Raw genomic sequence first — 21,101 nt, forward strand, 5'->3', positions numbered from 1 at the left:
CTGAAACCTACACAGTTATGTACACCAAGAAGAATAAAAAACATAAATTCAAATTTTTTCATTATAAGGAAAAATGCATGCCATGAAATGTCTTTAATTGGAAAAGAAAACAATTACTAACAAAACTGACCTCAAAATGTCAACTTGGTGGGCTTTTCTTCAATTAATTGATAGTAAAACAGGGTAAGAAGAAAAGCTTTTATTTAACATTTCAGAATTTCAAATATTAAGTAAGACATTGAATTTCAGTCTCCATTTCTGGATCCCAGTAATTAATATATGCATATCCAGTGCTCACAGAGTTGATAGCATAATTACCTGAAGGAACTGATGCCATGTAAAAGAAAATTATTTGGAGCATCCTAACCATTCAAATACAATTGAAAGAAATTTATATGAAATAATCAAAAAATGACATCAGGTCTCCAAATTGAGTAAACAACAACAAGGGAAAAATAATTTAAAAATTTTAAATAGTTCCTGTCATGTAAAATATTGTTTGTTATAAATACAGGTGTATACACTTCAAAATAGGAAGTAGGCCTTAAGCTTAACGTGATGTAGCTCATTTTCATTTACAATACCCATAATGCATTCTGAAATACAATTTATGCAGGAATAATAAAAGAATAATGAACTTTTTCTCTCATTATCTTGCCTTCCTTGACATTTAATGTCAATCTGCAATAACAAAGTTAATAATGATCTTTGTCTTCACACACTGCTATTGAAGCAAAGCATTTCTTTGTAAATTAAAGGGTAATTTTGTTCTCACTATTTCAGTCTAATCATTCTGGGCTAGGATCACAGAAACTCATGGCATAAATCACCCTAAAATCCAGATCACCCCCTCTCTGTGAGAGAGGTTATATTCTTTTGAAAAGAATCATGTGTGCAACCACAACCTAAAGCAGAGCAGCACAAAGTATGGAAGATTTCATCCAAAGTTCATCACATGATATGAATGCCAGATATTTCTAGAGGTTTCACATCCAAACCTGATCATACAGCAACCCCCCCAAATTTGCAAATCACATGGTGAAACATTTTAAAGAGACATCTCAAGAATTCACAGGAATTCAAATATAACAGAAAATCATACTTTATACTGGCTTATAGTCGGGAACATATTCTTTAATCATGGCTTCCAGGTCTGCTAAGTAATTAGGTGTATGCTGAGCTTTATGCAAGTATTATGTTGATTTTAGTGGGACTGCTTGTATCTGTAATACAAGCTGAGCCACACTGAATGATTTTGGCATCTAGGAAATTTCTCACAAAGTATCACATCCGCAGCAGCTTCCAGGCAACTTTTGAGTGCACACCTCTATTACTGCCTCTTGCAGCTGCCACAACAGCCACTTATCCTGATGCACAGGATCTCTTGCAGCTGCAGCAACAAGGTCCAAGGTGAAGTGGGAATTACTGAGTCCTAGCTTGCTCTGTACTGCCAGCTACCCCACAAACAGGGGCAGCGCTCAGGGTTACGTATCAATAACAAAAAGGCCTGAATTTGACCAAATGGTCAGATTAGCTTGCTGCAGACCAGAAGATAAATCAAGACCAGAAGATAAATCAAGAAGATTCATCTGTGTAACCATGTAACACCATTGCACACGGTGTAGGAGACATCAGAAAGCACCTTCCATGCAAAGGCAGAACTTACCCCTCTTCTGTACCCAGCCTTCCTTCACAATGGTAACATCGCTCATGATGACTCCACTCTGAACCCCAAACTCAAAAGAGTATTTCTTTGAGTTATCAGCTTGTCTGTTTGGCCTCTCTTCTGCAGCTCTTCACAATTTCTACTGATGAGTCAGACTAGAAGGAAATATTAGAGAAAGAATTTGAGTCTTTTCTGTTTTTCTCACTTGACAGCCAACAAAAAAAGTCTTTGTTGATGTATTTCACTGACTGAGCTCATATTAAAAATCTGCCTTTATTTTTAATTAACTGTATAACACAATCATGTTTCTAGTCTTACAGCACATTTTCCATGAACACTACAATACTCAAAAGCAGCAGAATGTGTTAAAATTTAAGTCATATTGCACTTTTATAAAAGGCACACAGCAGAATTCTCTTGTACTAATGCACAGGATGCTGTTAAATGAAAGGCTGCCGGCCCTGCTTCAGAGACCCAACTCTGAACATGCAGGAGCTTTCCCTGTTCCCACAGTTGTCAGAACCCATGCAATGGACAAGTGCTTCCTCTATTATGGCTACCTACAATCATATTAAGAGTGTGAGAAAATGGAATGAAAGGTTACATTCTTGCCACTTCCACTATAATTTTATTATAGCCAATATAAATCCTGAACATACAAGAGTTTTTCAAAAACAGCATCATCTCCAAGTACACAAACAGAAAAACAACTTCTTAGAAGTATAACACACTCAAATGTCCAGTTTATAAAAAGAAGAACTGCACATTCTCTCAAAGCTTTAAGCCAGGCAGTGACAAGAGTGCTCTTTTCCCTACAAACCTCAGCCTGCAGGGCACAGAAGGGAAGTTACTCCTGGAACAGGACATACCACTCTCAGAAGCCACAACCAGCTCACTACCAAAGTACCTAACAGCTGTGAAGAGGAGATAAATAGCACTACAATTGAGTAAGAAGAGAAGCCAGAGGCCAGGAGATGTTTCCTTTTGACAGCAAACTGCCTTTTGCCTCCAACCTCCAAAATAAAGAGAAGTATTCAAATAATGCCCATCCAGAAAAGTGTGGGAAGCCAAGAAATGGGATTTCTCTGATGGTGGAGGAACACCCTTCCACAGCTCTACACAGGAGCACAGAAAGTTCTGTGCCACAGACAAGTTTAGTGCTATCAAATGTAGCCCGTACCTATCCATTTAGTTGACTGATCAACAAATATTAATGGGAAAAAAACAAATATGACTGGGCTAGAAGCAATCTATGCAACAAATAAATGAAGAAAGCATGGGGAAATCAGTTTGGTTTTTTTTTTAACACAATCAAGTACAAACCAAAAATGGAACCATTACAGACATACAGATTATTTCTTATTTATCATCTGAAATATGTGTATTTGCATGACACAGCAGCTAGATGGAAGGCTACTTCCGAATGGATGCTGTAACATGCAAAATAAAACTTGGCATTAGTATTTTTTCAGGTGGTATGCAACAAAAATACAGCACCATCCGATTTTACAGAAACACTCTAGTGTGCTCATTTAAGTCTTGCTTTCACTAAACTATTTTTTTCAAAAACCCTCAGTATTTCGGCTGCATAAAGGTAAAAATCACAATGTTAAACTCATTCATACTGTAAAGTTGAGGCAATATTGACTACTGTGTCTGAGACATCCCCAGGGCACTGGCAGATATGGCAGTGAGACCTGTGCAGGTGACACACAACCTTTGGCATTGGCATCACACCCTGCGGTGTGCAGCAGGACACCACACACCTGTGTCTATGGAAACACACCCTGTTTAAGCTTTCATAAGAGCTAAAAGAAAACGTTATGTACATTTTGGACGGACATGAGAATGCTTTACTGATGTTAATTGATCTAACTTTAGCTGCTTAGGCATCATATTATACACAAGCCAGTACAGCAGAAATAACCCAAGCAGGCATTTCCACATCTCGCTCCTTACTAATGTGAGAGCTAATTTCTGGGTCAGACATTTTCAGAACTTTTGTTTGCATGCTTTAAACGAGATAAGCAAGTCTATCAGCTGTGCATGAAAAGAGATCTGACAGATTAAGACACGTGCCTGAAAGCAGGCTGCTGTTCCGCCGTTCTGGATCACTGCAGCACAGCATCAGCTCTTATTACAAACACATAAATCTTTACAAAGCCCAGAGGTGGGTGTCAAACAACTGTGACCTAAGAGCAGCTGTTCTGGGAAGAAAGTGTAAGCATGTCAATTTCCAAATACGCAACCTAAGTTCAGTTTTCTACAAGACTTTCATTGCACTCTTTGAAAGTAATCACAGTTGATTTTTTTTTCCAGCTATAAAGACACAAGAAGCAATGGAGCACATACTATTTACCTTGGGCTGGCATATTCTGCAACACATTTTACCCTTTTGGCAAATTTAATGTACTTTGCATTTTTGATGTGCACTTGTGAACACTGCAATGATTTATTCTTATTGGTAAAGACATAGCTATAAGAAATTCTTTACTAAGTAGCAATAATCTTGACTGCCCACAGACTGATCAAACAGTCCATGATTTATGAATGAATTCATGCTTGAAGTTCCCTATTTACTCACTGATTACAAATAAGTTAGTGTTACACAATCAAAATCTGATCTATGACCGACTTTCATGTCAGACAGTGCCTGAAACAAACTCGTGTATGTCTGTAGGCTTGCATCCCACCCATCACATGTACTGCTTTACTAAAATCTGAACAAAATCCCCAAAATACAAAAATCACAAAAATATGGTGATAAAATTAACTGCACTATCCCAAATTTAGCTTCACAGTATTACCAGAAACAACTTTAAAATTACCAACAGTTCTATGGTTGTATTGATTACTCCATTACTGGGTAATTAAAAGTCAAGCTGAGTTACATAGGAAGCTGAAGGAGATAAATCAAAGCATTAAAAAGCTAATGAAAATAAAGGTTATATGTGCACACTACAGTTTCAAGAAGCCATTTGTAAGCATCTGTAATATTATCCTTTATTAAATGTCTTCGAGCCTTTCTAAAAGCTGTACTCCTTTACTCTAGAAGTCATTCAGCAATGCTCCAGAAGAGCAGAATTTTGATAATTACTTCTTATTGTGACCAAAACTGGCCTCATAGTGAAAAACAGTCACACAAAAGCCTTTCCTAAAGATATAATAAAGAACTGTGTATAGATGTAAAGGAGTTGTCTAAAACACATAGAACAAAAACTCTCATATGAAAACAACATTTCATCTATCTACTTCAAGAAAAGCTACAGAAATGTTTACTCTGCACATCTGGCATAGAATTTAAATACTTGTTAGCAATCAACTCTGCTCTCCCAATGCACTTGAAGTTTCAGCAGCCGGTATGCAGTAATGTTTACAGTTTACCTTACTGCTATATAGGACGAACCCACAGAAACAGGAGAAAAATATGCTAGAACTGAATTTGACAATGTTTTGTATTACAGCTGCTGCCTACAGGGAAGAACTTGATTTTTTCTTATTTATTTTCGAGCAACTAGAGAACATATCAGAATTTTTCCCCCACATGCTTTTTTTTGTATCTGATCAAACTTGGAAGATATTTTTCCAACAATATATTGTGTGCATTCTGCAGACAGTATCAGACAGTCATGTGTATGCACAATACATACAAGTACCCACTGTCAGCATACTTTGCGATGCAGGTGTAAAAATTTACTCCATTACAATTAGTGATGTGAAGAATTTAGGGACACAGTTTAGTGGTACACTTGGCTGTATCAGGTTAGCAGTTGGAAAGATTTTTTCCAGCCTAAATGATTCTATGACTCTATGCAAACATCTGCTGAGGGGTTTTATCTCATTAAAAATGCACAACTTTTCCTTTTTCTTAAGGAAGTTATCAAGCCACTTTTGTAGTGTGAGATAAAATAATTATCTAGTATTATACTTTTAAGCTCTTAGCTGTAAAGGTTTCAAAGGCAACTTTCTGACCAAAGAACAGCCAGAGACTACTACAACCAACAGAGCTCTAGATCCCTGTGCCAAGGTTCGTCATTTCCCTGAGCCACGGTAAAAAGTAGCCAACACCTTTTCAGCTTTCTTCTTGAACTTTAAGAATATCAGCAATATAGAGAAGAACCATCTTACTTCATGATGGTACCATATGGGAACTGTAAGATCAACAACTAAAATGAGCAATGGACCATTCAGTAGAAAGTCAGCTTTTACCCAGCTCCTGTTTTTAAATTAAAGGAGGCTCTCATGCCCATCACAGCAGTCAGCTAGCTACAGAGACCTGGTGAATACTGAAAAGGAGAGAAATCCCTTCCAAGCAGAAGAATTGAAAACTGTGTTTCAGGTCTACACTTAACAACCACTATGTGCAAGTGAATTATCATTGAGATTCATAAGAACAGACAAGACTCCTTTGAAATCTGGGCATCTTCCCATTCTCCCCATGACAAGAGACAGCTGAGTAAAGAAGACAGCACCCATAAATTCAGCATAAATTGCATGATTCAGTTCTCTGTTGTACGAACTTTCATAAACACAGGCTTCTACTTTCAACAATTTTGGAGCTGAGAAAAAAACAGAAACTCTCACATTTACCAACTCAAGTTACCAGAGAGAATACCAGGAGAATCAAGTTCAGTGCTTCCAGAAATGATCTCCATAACTTCTACCATTATCTACTCAGTGAATCAACCAACCTTGTTCTCTTAATATATGAGTACTACCATTTTCCCTTTTTCAAGTTTAGTAAAATGTTTGTGGAGAAAACAACAGTAAGTGAACCTTTCTGATTCCCCTTGTTGACTCACTGAGATTCTTTGGTCCCCCATGTAAGCAGAGCCAAATTTCATCATCTCTGTCTCTTTATTTTTCAGAAAAGTAACTGAATTATTTTGTGCATGCACACAATACACACATTACCAAAAAAGCAGTTCTCAGTGGCTTCCATCACACACATTTGCTTCCTTGCTTTGGGAGCTTTTTTCTTCTTTGTAGCAGACCAAGCTACTAGGAGTTCTTCCCAAATTTGAGTTTCACTCCTCCCAAACATCTGAGCAGGCTGTAACTGTTTCCAAAGCAGGTTGCACTCCCAGAGCAAGGAATTCAAAATGTCAAGGCTCGAAACTAAAACCATAGTTATCTTTAGGAATGGAAGCTGAAATCCAGGCTTTATTTATATGAAAAACACATGCATATCCTCCTCCCCTAGCAAAGCTGGCCAAACAATTAGAGGATATATTGCACATCATCAAAAACTACACAAAAGACTATGTGACAGAACAAAGATTGCTACAAAACTTCCTAAATTAAATTAGACTATATTGTTAATGGAAGAATCACATTCAGGTGAGTGCTTTATCTAAAAAGTATGAAGTATTTATACAGGCTTTTATAAACTACTTATTCTGGAATTCTGGTTATACTGACTCATTTAAATACTATCACAATTTAGACAGAGGAAAAAGGAACCTCTAGGCATGTAGTATTTGTCCAACTTATTATGTCAATCAAAAATTGAAAAAAGAAATTCAAAAAACCCACAATATCAAACCAACACAAAAGAGGAACTGATTTGACAAGACAAAGAAATTAACAAAAATTTATTATTTAAAGAAAATAGATCCTAAATTCATAAAATGGTAAACTTCATGTACATATTATTAAAATTCTGAAAGATATCTTAAATACTTTGTAAGTAGACAGTTGTTTTTTTTTAAATTCACAGTTTTTAAAACTAATATAAAAAAAAAATCCAAAGATATCTCCATGACAGGCATGACAAATACTCTTTAAACTACATTTCATTCTAAAAACCTCAATGAACTTTAAGAAAATTGGTATTAGAAATTTACTTGTAACAACTTTACTTTGTAAGTTTTGATTTGGAATAATGAGGGACACAATAGGAAATTGGCACTGCCTACACCCTGTGGTAAGGAAAACCAATGTACTTTGGAAAACATAAATAGCTCATTCTAATGCATGCTTACGTGTATGCTTAATATTTGCAGTGTTCTATTTTCACTTTCAGTATGTCAAAAAGCTTCACATAACTAATATATGCTCAGATAAGGCTAGTTAAGAGAATGCAGACACACTGAAATATTAACATACAAGTTAGATGTTTTATTTAGATTCTGCAACTGATTAAGTTTATCAGGAAAGAAACCATCATTCTGTATTTTATTTCCTATTACAATGACAAAGCAAGTTATTTTAAGGGACAAAGGTATAATTAAAGCAAGGTGAACAAAGCCACCCTTGGCTTTGTTTACCAAGGTATAAAGGAAGTTTCTAAATGTAACCAAATTGTTTCTTTAGAATCCCATGTGAAACATTAACAACCCATTGTTTTGCCCTGTGTTTATTGACAAAAATGCTTTTCATCCTTTTTGTCCCCCTCAAATCACATAAAACAATAACCGAAAAGCAGACAGAAGCAAAGATAAAACTTATTAGAGTGTATGTCTGAAATGTAACCAAAGAATATATTTCAAGTACAAAAGATTGAAGGGAGGGCTAAAATTATGCATTAAAAAAAAAGTTACTGAGACAATGATCTTGGGAGAGTTTTGAGACTCAGAGAAAGTCAAATCAAGGATTAGCTAGGCTGAGTATCACAACTATGACAATGTTACTTCACTCAACCCTTCAAAACATATGTAATAAGTTTAATTTGCCATGGATTAATGTAGGAATACTAATCCTTGCCTTTTAGAGACAAAGTTCCTTTGCTCTTTAAAAATATAGTTTGGAAAATACTCAAACAATGAAGAAAAAATAAACATAACTTCCATATTTTTAAAACAAACTAAAATTACTTTTCTGTGTCTAGCAGACTCAGGGAAAAAAAACTAACCTAATTTTCAAAAGTTCAAAGAATCTGGAAATTCCTAGTCATTCTAACAGAGATTTTAAGAGATACCTTTCAAGAGAGACAAATCAAAGTTTCATTAAACTCATGTATTAAATTATTTCTGTGATGGTAACTTTTCTGCAGCACAACTCTGTATTGTCCATAAAAGACCAAGCACACCACTGAATAAAAAACAGAAATACACAAACTACTCATGAGCAACAAGAAAGTACTGAGAAAAAAAAAAGTGTTCTCAAACTATTAATAAAAAAGATGAGAAAAGTTCAGTGACATGCCTACCAAATAGCTTTCTTTTAAACTTTTACAGAGTAGGTTTTATTTATTATGTCTACATTGAACAAATCAAATTCTGAATTGTCTTATAATAGGAATGAACTTTGTGATTCCTTTCTACAGAGCTGAACCTACTGTCAAATCCTGACAGTGAAACATGACTAGAACATAATCAACTTCTAACCTAAAACCTTTGGAACTTCCTGTTCACACTCAAAATGCATTATTCTCATCAAACTGAGACCTGGATTTCGTAAGGACAGGAGTTCTCTACAACCCTAACTTACACACAGCTGCAGAGCTCACTAGGTGAAGGTCTTTGGCAAATGTTATATGAAAATGTTACATGAAACTCATGTGTACGACCTCAATTCTCTGTCTCAAAGTGTATCAACACATTTAGAGAAGGACATAATAATTTCAATAAAAGCTCATGAGGCAAGCTACAACCATTACACATCTCAAGAAACACAATGAATACTTAGGGGAAAAAATAAATGTGTGTTGGTAGAAACTTTTTGCAGGATTGCTGAGACTCAACCAACAACCACTGCATTAATTCTGTGGTGTTAAACCAGCTGTACAAGAAGCTGTTGACTGTTGGGCACTGACATTCCACACCTACAAAAAGGCAGTGGTGAGATCTTCACTGATCTAAAGCTGAAGCAGGATCTTCATCTCTGCTCCTGCTATAGGAGACACTCAAACAACTTTGTCACGTGGACAATGCAGGGAAGTTTGGCAAACCATGCTGTCAAGTCATTCAGACATGCACATGAAATATTGAGGTCCCAGTTGCATTCTTAGGAGAATTTTAAAATCACTACAGTTATTTAGTCAGGATACTACAGAGGAAAAAAATCACAGGGCAACAATGTGTTCTTAATGCTATTTTTGATCAGTATGACTCAGACACTCACATAGAAATATGTGGAAGAAGAAGATTGGTCAGGATGGCTGCAACATATATTATTTATCCTAAGCATAATAAGTGCTGTCACAAACAGAATCAAAAATCAAAGAAACATTTAAATTGAGCAAAAGTAAGCACCTTCACGTACAAAAGCCAAATATGCTTACTCTCCTTGACTGTAACATTAAATGTTATTAAGTCTTGGTGGATTTGTTTAGAAGTTATTAACTTTGCTACATCTTCCTATTAAATCTGAATTAACATCTTTCAATAATAAAAGAAAAACCAATCTGTTTTAAATCCTTGGTATGCATCATAAATGCCCATACTTATTGATCTAGAGCCATGGAACAAGGATAAAACATCAAATAATCGCCTACTATACCCTTGGAAAATTTTTTGCAGTTTTTCTACTAGTACATACTAGTGATCTGCCTAAATAAATTTCACTTAAAAACTCTTATAGGGAGTCCAGAATGTTGTTCATAAAATTACCCAAGATAAATGTATAAACCAAAACTTCAAAGATTAATTTTTATGCTAAGAAAAAAAGAAACAAAAAGTTAACTTTCACATTCAATGTTTTAGTATTTGCTGGTAGGATTTGGGTTGGGTTGGGATTTTGGGAGGCTTTTGGTGGTTTTTGGGGGGTTTTTTGTTGTTGTTTCTCAGTATTTAGTTTCTAAACAGCTTGAATCAGCTTTTCCAGCTATTGTGTAACTTATCTTTAGAAAGTAATCTTTTCTATACCACAACAACTTGTTGCCAAGAAGAGTAACTTGTGCAACACATTTATTTACCAAGAAGACCCTGTGATCCTGGGGAAGTCTCTTCCGTACAGCAAAAAGAAAACACGTTGGTCGGCGAGCAAGTTTCTCACTGAAACCACACCTTTCCTCACAAGCAACGCAAAACTTCCTGAACTACATGTTGTGCTAGAAAGCACCCCCTGCCTCTCCCATGGTATTCTTATTGGGCCTATCCTAACAGAATGACAATCCTGGATAGCAGAAATTGATCTAATGTTCTAGAATAATTTGAAAGGGCACATAAGTTGGCAATCTTTTTTTTATAAAAGACAGTACTTCAAAAAGAAGCAAGTTGGAAAGTTCATACAAATACTGAAAATAAATGCAACCTTTTAACTTGAAGCTCACAGATGCATACATTTAATCATTCCCTCTTTTTGAATGGCTACTGTAGTTCACAAGGGGAGTACTGCACATTTTGAACAGAATGTTTATTTTATTAGTTGGAAATAAGCGAACAGAAGACTTTTGTTATATACACAACCAAACCCCCTACAAAACATGCAGCTATAGCATGGTGTGTTACTTTCACACAATTTCACACAATTGTGTTACTTTCAGGAAATCAATTAATTTATGCATTATCCATATCCAAGTGAAAGTATGGCATATGAAGTTTTCAGCCAGTGCATGTCCACGCTCTTTCACCCTTCAGTGTGGACTAGAGTAAGCAGCATGCCCAAGCCATGAAATCTGCCTAAGAATATTGGGTCTCTGTTTCAAAACTGAAGGAAAGCTAGGCTACCATGTTGCCAAGTCCACTTCACCTGTTGCATTAACAGCACAAAATGAAACTGTAAGCACACAGTTACAAGAAACTGTATCATCTTCATACTCAGAACAGCACAGAAACTTCAAATGCATTTTAACACAATCCACTTCAGTAATGGTTCATCATTTCCAAAACAATTGAGTATTTTGAAGTTATTCAGCAAATAATACTTCTTGGACACAGAAATTGTTATTCAGTAGTTCTCTTTAAATGGGGAAACCTGCACCCAGAAAGTGAAAGAACACACAATCACTAGGAGTTAGGCAAATATCAAGTAGTCTGAGGGATCTTTTTGTTATAATAGAAACTTCAGATATATGCTGTTGCAAAATGCAGTAGGAAGTCAAGATTCGGTTTCTGGTCAGTGTCTTGCACACAGAAGCTTGGATTACAAACAACTGCAAAGCCCTAGTGAGTGGTTTTGAGACAAACTTTAAAAAACACATCAGAGTGTTTTCCCTTTCACAAAGCATTTGTTCCAATGTCAAACAGTCAACAATTTCCAGTACATATCAATGCTACCCAATTCTTATAACTGTATCTGTTTGAACTGGGGCAAAGTTAAAACTAGTACCTGTCTGAATTCTCATCTACCTCTACTAGAATAGCAGCATTTTGCTCAAAAACAGATGATCCGCCCCCAAAATGCAGAACAAATGAGGGAGTAGAATACTGAAATACTACCTGTGAACCTATTTATGAAATTAAGGAGATTACTGAATCCATTCAAAACTAGTTAGAGCAATGCACAGAATAAACTGTCTAAAACAAGACAGTCTTGTTAATATTATCTGTGTTTACACACACACCATGCACTCACATCAGACTAAAAAAAAAAAAAAAAAGAGTTATTCAAACATTACACGTAGCCTTCTAGGAAACAGAGGCATCTTATCTCTGAAGTTTTTCTTTGGCCCTTATTTGAACTTGACTTACTGGTTTCACCCAACCAAAATATATCCACGTGGACTATAATTAGTAATCCAATCCAATTAAAGATATTGGGGCTCACTTAGACGCTCCTACCAAAATAAAAAAAAAAATCAAAACACCAAAACCACATAGTCCTACAAACTTAAGCAGTACACTTACTTTAAAAGCCAAAATAAGCTTCCTTCTCTACCTCATGTACTCTCCATATTCCTGTAAACAAGCAGATCTTGCCTATAGATCAGCTGGCAGGAGATCGTGCTTAAAATGTTACTTGTCATAAGTTAAGGTCTACTTATCTGCATGCTTCTTGCCTTGAGAAGTAAAGCCCTCTATGTGCAAAATGCAGGGAACCATGTTTAGCAAAGTTTCAGTAAGATCTAAACAAACATTAGCAGAAGAGACTGCTCTATGTTTCTTCAGTACTGAAAAAAGTTGGCAGTGCAGGTATCAGACACATCATAATTTTTGTAATAAAACCCTTAAACAGAAACTGGGACACGTTTTCATAAAATTTATGAGATGATGTAGACATATACAAGGAGCCAGTCAACTAACAACTACGTTAAAGAAAAAAAGCAGAACTAGAATAAAGGTCAAGAGAGATTAAATTGTTTATCCTTTCCACTCACAGGAAAATAAGATTTCTCTCTTTTTTTAACGTTTAATCAACGTATCATGGGAGAACGTGAAACAGTCCTTGCTATTTCACGCCTCTTGGATTCCCATCCAGAAGTAAACTAAGAAGCAGTGCCCATACAAAGCAACCCCGCAGCCTATAAGCCCGGTAGCGCTCGTTACATCACGATCATTTGCATTTAAACTACAATATATAGCGCTGCGATCTGGCTGCCGAGGGGCTCCGCGCTGACCCCCTGCCAGGCAGAGCCGCTCGCACCGTGCCGGGGATGGGGGGCTCCGCCCGGGCGCGCCCGGCCTGCCCCGCCCCGCCCCGCGGCAGCACCTGCCGGGACCGGGCCCGGGCAGACCCCGCCGCAGGCCCGGCCCGGGGCAGCCGCCGGTCACCCGGGGCAGCGGGCTGCGCATCAACTTTTGCATGTGGGCCGCGGCCTCCATGATGGCCGGGGCGGGCGGGGGGGCCGGTTTGTTTACTTGCAGCCAGAGCCGGCGACGGCGGCGGCAGCATCAGCATCAGCATCATCCCCATCCCTTGTGCGAGGCGCTGCCACCGGCGGCCCGCGGGGCGCGGAGCTATTCTTAGCGCAGGGCTGCGCGGGCACACACGCGCGCACACGCGGGCACGCTCGCGCACACGCACAGAAGTTCCCAGCGGATAAAATCCCGCGCTAGTCCCGGCACCGGCGCCCGCCGCACGGACGCGGGGAGGGGAGGCGGGGAGGGGCCGCCGCCGCGTGGGAACCACCGGCCCCGCGCATCCAGCGCCCCTGGGGCGCACGCCCTGCCCTGCCCCTGCTGCCCCCCCTCCCCCGTTACATAACTCTCCCCGCCGAAACGCCCCCGCCCCGTACCTGCAGAGGCGGCGGCGCCGCGGGCGCTGCTGCGGAGCCCGAGGGCGGCGGCGGCTTCGGGGGGAGAAGGGGAGGGAGGGCGCCGCTGCCTCCTCCCCTGTCCCCCCGCCGGGCTCGGCGGTCCCTGGCGGCCGGTGTCTCCGCGGGGGCGGGAGGAGGCGGCTCCGGCCCCAGGGCGCTGGCGGCGGCGGCTACATGGAGCTGCGCGCCCCGCTACGCAGGGAGGCGCCCGGGCGGGCAGCGCGGCCGCAACATCGATGCGCGGGGTCAGGAGGGCGGCGGCGGCGGCGGCTCCCCCCCGGCGCACTCACCCCGGAGCCGCCCGGGCCCCGCTCTCGGCTCCTCCCGCCGCCTCCGCCGGGCTCGTTATTGACTTTCAGGAAAACTCCCGACGTCACCGGCTCCCCCCGAGTGTCTCCCCCTCCGCGGCGGTGGCGGCGGCGGCGGCGGCATCCCCGGCTCTCGCGAGAAGCGCGGCGGGGACGGGGGGGCCGCCAGACAGCGCGGGGGGAGCCAGACAGAGGGGGGCGGCTGAGGTGAGGGTGGGGGGGGCGGGCGGCAGGGAGGGAGGAGGAGGAGGAGGGAGCGGCGGAGGGAGGAGGGAGGACGGGGGAGGCGAGGCAGCCCGCCCGCCCGGCTGGCTGGCAGGCAGGGGCGGGAGCCGAGCGGAGCGGCGTGTCCCGTCCCGCCGCCGGGCCGCGGGTGGGAGCGGGAGGATGGATGGATGCAGGCAGCGGCGTTTGCGGCGCTACGGCGCGCCGCGCCCGGGTCTTTCCTTTCGGCATCGCGGCCCCTCGCCAGCCCCGTGTGCGCGTCCCGGGATTAGTTCCCTTTGTTCTCGCACTCTGCAGTTACACAGCCCCCCGCCCCGAGCTTGCCCTGGTACCCGGAGTGGTCCACTCGGCTCTGCAAACTCCTCCAGGAATAGAACTACCAGTTACGCCGCAGGAAGCCGTAATTCATGCCTCGTTGAAGTGTTTAGTGGATGCGCCAGCCTCAGTGTTGCTAAATTGTCTGCAGGCTTCGCCGGGTAAATAAACACCTAGAGAAAGCGTACACCGGCGCTCCCGAGCCTCTGACTCTTCCCGTTGCCACGAGCACTGTCGGAGCGGAGCCGGTGACAGCAGAGCAGCCGCGCTGCAGGGTGCTGAGCTCTCCCGGCTCGGCGGAGCTGCCTCCGGGCTGGCAGGCCGGGGATGCCCGGCCTGCTGCGCCCTGCCGCCGCCGCCGAGCCCGGTCCTGCACCCTGAGCAGTGCCTGGGGTTCATAGCCCTCCACGCTTTGTTCCACGGCTAAGCGGCTGTGTGTGGGTGCTTGCGGGAGTTTAGTGCACATGAAGATGTCTTCTATCGCTTACGGTTGCAGATATTAATTTTCTTTAGAAATGCATCTGTTTATAATGCAGTTCACACGGGCCTGTGTCAGAACCTGTTACTGCAGTGGATAAATAGGCATTTTGGATTGCTTGAAATGCAGCTATCTGTTCTGTTTCATCAGTGCAGATTTTTTTTGTAAAAAATGCACGTTCATCGAAATTACATTAAAAAAAAAAGACAACCAAACAAAAAAAACCAAAAATGTTTCTCTAGCATGAATTTCACCTTTAATTTCTAAGTTTTTCTTCCTCTCACATCCCATCTTCTACAACTCTTTGAAACATCAGACTTCCTATTCTCTGTACCACTACAGGGCTTCAGAGAGATTTTTTGGGAATCTAAATAATCATATGAGTTGGCACAGGACTGGAAATTTGCCTCCGGGGGCAGTGAATCCTTTCCCTGCTGTGGCAAGCAACCACACTAATAATCCCATTCATAAATATGCTGAGTTTCCTCTTAGAACTATGAAGTTTGCTTCACTGTGCTCGCTAGCAGGCTACAGCCTAAGCTCTCTGTCCCCCTAACTCTGAAGAAAAACAAAATTTATACTGTATTTGATTAATGCATCTTTTTGAAAAATAAGTTAAAAAGAACCTTGCCAAGCATTACTTCCTTTCCCAGAATTTACCATTCGGTCTTCCTCCTTCTCAGAAACACTTTAGTAAAGTGAGCATCTTATTAACCATCAATATTCACGCAGAACCATAGTATCAATTATTAAAATGTGTTTATTCCCTAATGTCTCCTTTGATCATTGCTACTATGCTGCTCCTGAAAAACGGAAGATGTAGGTCTTGGAACTTGCTTTCTGTTTGCTGCAATTCCTCCGAAGGGCTCAGAACCTATGGCAGCATGAAATCTGCCTGGGCAGTAGCTGATAGACTGCCAATCAACTGTTCAGGTGCCTAACGCTGAGTGTGAAATCCGGGCCCACAGAAAGTCCTGGTATTTGGTATCACTCAGGTTATTCCTGCTCTGTGTTAATCCCTGCCACTCACAGCTGCAAATTTCTTATTAATAAAGTATGTGTGTATGGTTGGTCATCCTAATTGATGCCTCCAAATCTTCAAAAGCCAGCTATGAAATGCTTCCCTTATGATGACAGTAAGTTTGCTTACATTTATAGATACTTGGTGTAAATCACCTAAAAGCACATTTATATACTTTTTAAAAGAAAAAACCACTTGCACCATGCAAAGAAAAAACCCACATTAAATAACATTTACCTACAAGGAGAGTTAGTCTTCTGCACTTTTATTTTGTTACTAATTGCTGAAAATGAAACAGTGGGATGAAATCTGTCGTGTTGATCTGGAGCTTAAAAATGTATTTTTCAGCAAAATCTGATTAGTAAAATTTTGTTTTATCTATGTGATATAGACAACTATTCACAGGTAAAAAAAAATTTTTATTCAGTATGACTTTGAAATCAGATTCACTATCTTACTCCTTATAAATCAAGTATCAGCGCTCTGTTTTTGAAATTCATATTTTCTAGTTACTCTTAAGTTTTTGATCCTACTCAGCCTCATATATTGACCTCAGTGTGCTGAATCTAAACTGATACTTTTTATATGGATTATTAAATATACTATATAAATAAGTGCTGCTGTGCAATGATTTTTTTCTCTCTATAGAACATATAATAATTTTATTCCTTAGTATCGTACTTCGAGGCTTCAAAATGATTTCTTGTAAGGAGTTAATTGCTGTAAATTGGGCAGAAATGACCCCTTGATTAATAACCAAACAGAGGTATACCTCTTTCAGAAATAAAATGGCTGTGATGTACATACTGTGAACATAATGAGGTTGTAGGTTCTGCAGAAATGACATAATTTTCAGATTAATTACAATGTGACATGAATTTAATGAACATATTAACAGCATATGCTAATGAAGAAAGTATTGAGTTCACGTGAGAAGGAGAATAAGGCTGCATGTAATTTCAGGAAAAAATGGGAACCTCTGATATTACATGTTCCAATTACAGCCATTAAATCAAACAAATAAAACCCATCCATTGTCATCTATCTGGCACCATCGAGAAGCTTGACAAACTTTTATATGATCACTTGTAATCATTATTTCAATAGAAACCAAAAGGAAAACCTACAGATAATCTCAATATAAACCTGTCCATTCCAAGGCAAAAAAGGGTGTATCTCTTGTTTCACTTAACATGTTCATGTTAACTATTATCACTAGCAGAGTGATAGGTCCTAAGATTACAGAGATTTACATCCTGAAAACAAATAGTTAAATAGGAGAGAAGATTCTGCCTGCAGAATCAGTTCTCTCTGCCTCTACGGGTAGCATCGCCTTCAGTTTAATTTTGTTTCTTGTTTCTCATGTCAGCTAATAAGCTTGCTTCCATGTAAGAATGCATAAAGCAAAACAAAACAAAACAAAACAATAGAAATCAAGACAAATGAAACAACTTGAAGTGTAGAAGTTTCATTAAAAAAAAAAAAGAAGAATAAAAAATGGACAATGGGTCAGATGACAATCTCCGGTGTTAAACTCCCTGTTACTGTCTGCCTTGTTATTGTTTGAAAAGCACGCACAAATGTCAGTGGAAACTAACAGGAGAGCAATGAAATTTGCTCTGTGGAAAATGATGCTTAAAATATATGTTATCCATTTCTTTACAGTGAAGTTAAAGTCTTGCTTGCAAAAGTTATGGCTTATTTTTCAGTTATGTGTGTAGCTCTTGAAAACCTGAAACACCTCTATTAGTGAAGTTCAGCTACTTCAAGGGGTGAACCTGTTCAGCTTATGTTGAGCTCTGACTCTGCATTCTCTGTACTGCTGTGTGCACACAGACACTTCAGGACTTTAACCACTGCCATCTGCATTGTAGTCATCTCGTGGCAATTGAATTTCTAAGAACAAGAAAGAACTCATGGTAAAGCTGTACAATTCAGAAAAGACGTGTAGGAAAAATATTGGCAGCGGATTCCAGTTGGAATCCGCTGGATACAAGGAAGAAACGGAACTTGTGGTCAGTTGAATTTTACAGTTCATATCTTTTCCCTTTCTGTTGCATTCACTTCTGAGTAACTTTACTGCTTTAATCTCTTGCTTCTTTGTCTGTAGTCTCTTGGCATTTATTTATTTAATTTTGTTATTTCTGCTTCTGCAGCTGCCTTGGAGGGCAATATTCCACTCCATGTCCCCAGATACCTGTAACACAATTAGGTTAAAAAATTAGAGAGCAATTTATTTATTTTTAGTATGAAAACAGTTGAGAAAAAAGCCCTCAACCGGGACTCTGGATTTTGTGTCTGCACGCTGTTTTGCTACACAAGTCACCAGTTCCATGAAACTGCTTCTGCTCCAACATCAGCGGATGGCTGGGCTGGCTTTTGTTGCTGTCTGGCTCCTACACAAAATTTTCTGGACACAGAAAGTTCTCTTTTGCTCAGATGGTCACAGTTCATCAGTGCTTACAGAAGTTAAGTCTTTATGAACTCATGTAGACATATAATCCTACTATGATTATTAATAGTATATTCATACTAGTATTATTAATGTAGACCTGCAGGCTATCTGTGAATACACAGTAAAGCAAGATAGCAATAAAAAAATCATTCTGTCCACCTGTATATGGCTAGCAGTAATATAATTATGCTGAACACAGTAGAGACTGGATATAATCCTGTGTAAATATCAGTTGATTGCATTTATTTTGTAGCATGTTATTATTGCTTTATTATTTATCCTCTGAAGATTTTAAAAAGTGTTTTCCTTCCCCTTCTTTCCCATACTCCCACACACTGGAGGTCTACAAACAGTGTGAAAGGCACATGCCCTGCCCTAGTGACCTTAACCTGCTTTGAAACCAGATATGACAGTAAGGATAACAAACAACAGGAGAGAAGGATGGGAAGAGGGCAGTAAGATTACACAGTTGCACAGTTTAGCTATACGCTTAACTTGATGTATAGGCATTCAGCCGAACTTGGAAATTTTTTCTCAGTGAGAAAATAGTTTCCATGGTGCACAGATTTATCTGAGGGAGGTCAATCTACTACAGAAGCAACTTGGAAAAAATTAAAATGCCAGCCCTTCCGCCTGAGATTTTTCTTCCCTCTTTCCTATCCTATTTTAATTTCTTCAACACAGATAAAATATGTCTTTGAATAAAATTCTGCAATTACTACCATACAGTGATTTCTCACACAGAACCTTATCTGTGTCCTGGTCTCACTTAATTGAAGTCAATGAGAAAATGCCAGTTGAAGCTAGTTAGGAGGATCAAGTCTGTAATGCATGAGCAGAATCAAGGAGCACAAAGCTTAATGGACAGAGGAACAGAATTTTAAACAAATGTCTCCTCTTCAGAGGTTTTGTGACTAGGAACATTTTCCCCATGTGGCCCTGAGAGGATCACAGCAGCACTTTCTCCTCAACAGTTTCTTCCTGACTCTTTGAGCAGTCTGCTCAAAGAGTCAGGAAGAAACTGTTGAGGAGAAAGCTGGCTGTTGATGGAGAGGAAGCCATCTATTGCCAGATTTAGTCCAGATCTTTGCCTTTACTTGGAACATTGCTCTGTCTTTGGCAATTGATTAGCATGGTGCAGAGCCCCTTCCTCTTTTAGTGTGTTCCTTGGAGCACTTTTCTCTGCCCCTTGCTACCATGCAGACTTCACAGTGTGATTTGCTGGACAGCTTCCCTACTGTATCAATCACGTCGTTTGCAGCTGACAGCCCTCCATCTTTTCAATCTGTAAAAGAGTGGCTGAAGTACAAGGAAATCATTTCAGCATCAACAAAAAAGTATTCCATTAGACTAGACTGTGGGCTACCCTCATTCCCAAACACCACCCTTGATCCATTATGTGTCAAAATGTACCTGCACTTTCTGGAAACAAAGATGTGACATGAAATCAAAGAATTAGCAGGAAAGTTTAGAAAATTAAGACAGATTGGGGTTGCAATAACAAGGACCTCCACAGATCTGATAAGTATGTTCTTGTTAATAATGAAAAAGAATGAGGTATTAAAATATTAATGGAGCATTCATTAATAGTCTTCAGAAATGAAGGACAGATTGCCTTGAAGACTTCACTTACTTTACACCATCTTGCCTGATTTAATTGGATATAGGCCTGCTTTGTATTAGGCAAAGAAAACAAAAGATAATGCTGAATCTGTCCCTTCCTTCATACCTATTGAATACAGGAATCTGGTATGAAAAAAGAGGGATGGATGGCTACAGTAAGGTTTTTCAGCCAAATTTGTTAGCAATCTGTTATGCAAAACTTCATGGTAACAGAAATCTGATCAATTACTGACCTCTTTATGACTTTATTTACCATGAGCTGAAGGAAAAAAAATTGTGCATAAGCAAAGAATGGCAAGTTGTGACTAAGTGCAAGAGACAAAAGTATTCATCCATCCTTTCCTAATGCCAAGATTTGAACAGGGTGCTCCTGAGCAGATGGTTTAACAGACTAAAGCATTAGTTTGCTGATCCTCCGTGCTTGCTAATTAATTCTTCAGTTTACTAGGATTTAAGATGATTGTTAAAAACAAAGCTTCTCTTAAAATAAACTTTAGGTAAATGTTACAAAATGGTGGTTAAGATTCTAATTTCTGTAACAAAAATGTTGCGTATTTTCTAGAAAAGGTGTTAATTATCTAAATGTCCTAAGTGGTATCCTTAACACTTCTATCTCTGAAATTTTCTTCTTAAAAGAATTTGCTTTTGTTTTCCTAGTTAATTAATCCTCTGACTTCCTGCTGACATTCTTGGGTCAAGATTACGTCCTTGACTTCTGTGAGAGTGGTATACACACAATAATGGAAGTGTTTAATTTTTTGTAGCAAAATTGTCCTTTGCCCCTGAATTGTTTTTAAGCCCATTATCATGCAAAATATAAAAACTGTAATATCTTCCTTGTTGTTTTTATAGTCATTGTTATTCTAAACAGCCAGGATTTCATGTAGTAATTTATTTCAGTTTAACATTAAAATGATGAATTCTCATTAAA

At 39.7% G+C, this 21,101-nt stretch overlaps 1 protein-coding gene across 3 annotated transcripts in view; it reads right to left on the reverse strand.

The window, feature by feature from the left end:
- AKT3 (AKT serine/threonine kinase 3) overlaps positions 1 to 14,170 on the reverse strand; it is a 151,716-nt gene extending 137,546 nt beyond the window's left edge. The window contains exons 1-2 of one of the 3 annotated variants that reach the window (XM_041477149.1): positions 14,036 to 14,170; positions 1,667 to 1,821 (exon numbers count right to left, since the gene is read on the reverse strand). In XM_041477149.1, coding sequence (XP_041333083.1) covers positions 1,667 to 1,712 — 46 coding nt within the window. In that variant the 5' untranslated portion in view covers positions 1,713 to 1,821; positions 14,036 to 14,170. Of the gene's footprint in view, positions 1 to 1,666; positions 1,822 to 13,724; positions 13,864 to 14,035 lie in introns of those variants that run through there. The other 2 variants (XM_041477148.1, XM_041477150.1) reach the window with 2 other exon arrangements.
- Positions 14,171 to 21,101: the final 6,931 nt, after the last annotated feature.

The sequence above is a fragment of the Pyrgilauda ruficollis genome, unplaced genomic scaffold (assembly GCF_017590135.1).
Source record: "Pyrgilauda ruficollis isolate IOZ18807 unplaced genomic scaffold, ASM1759013v1 scaffold4, whole genome shotgun sequence".
In the NCBI taxonomy this organism is placed as follows: Eukaryota; Metazoa; Chordata; class Aves; order Passeriformes; family Passeridae; genus Pyrgilauda; species Pyrgilauda ruficollis.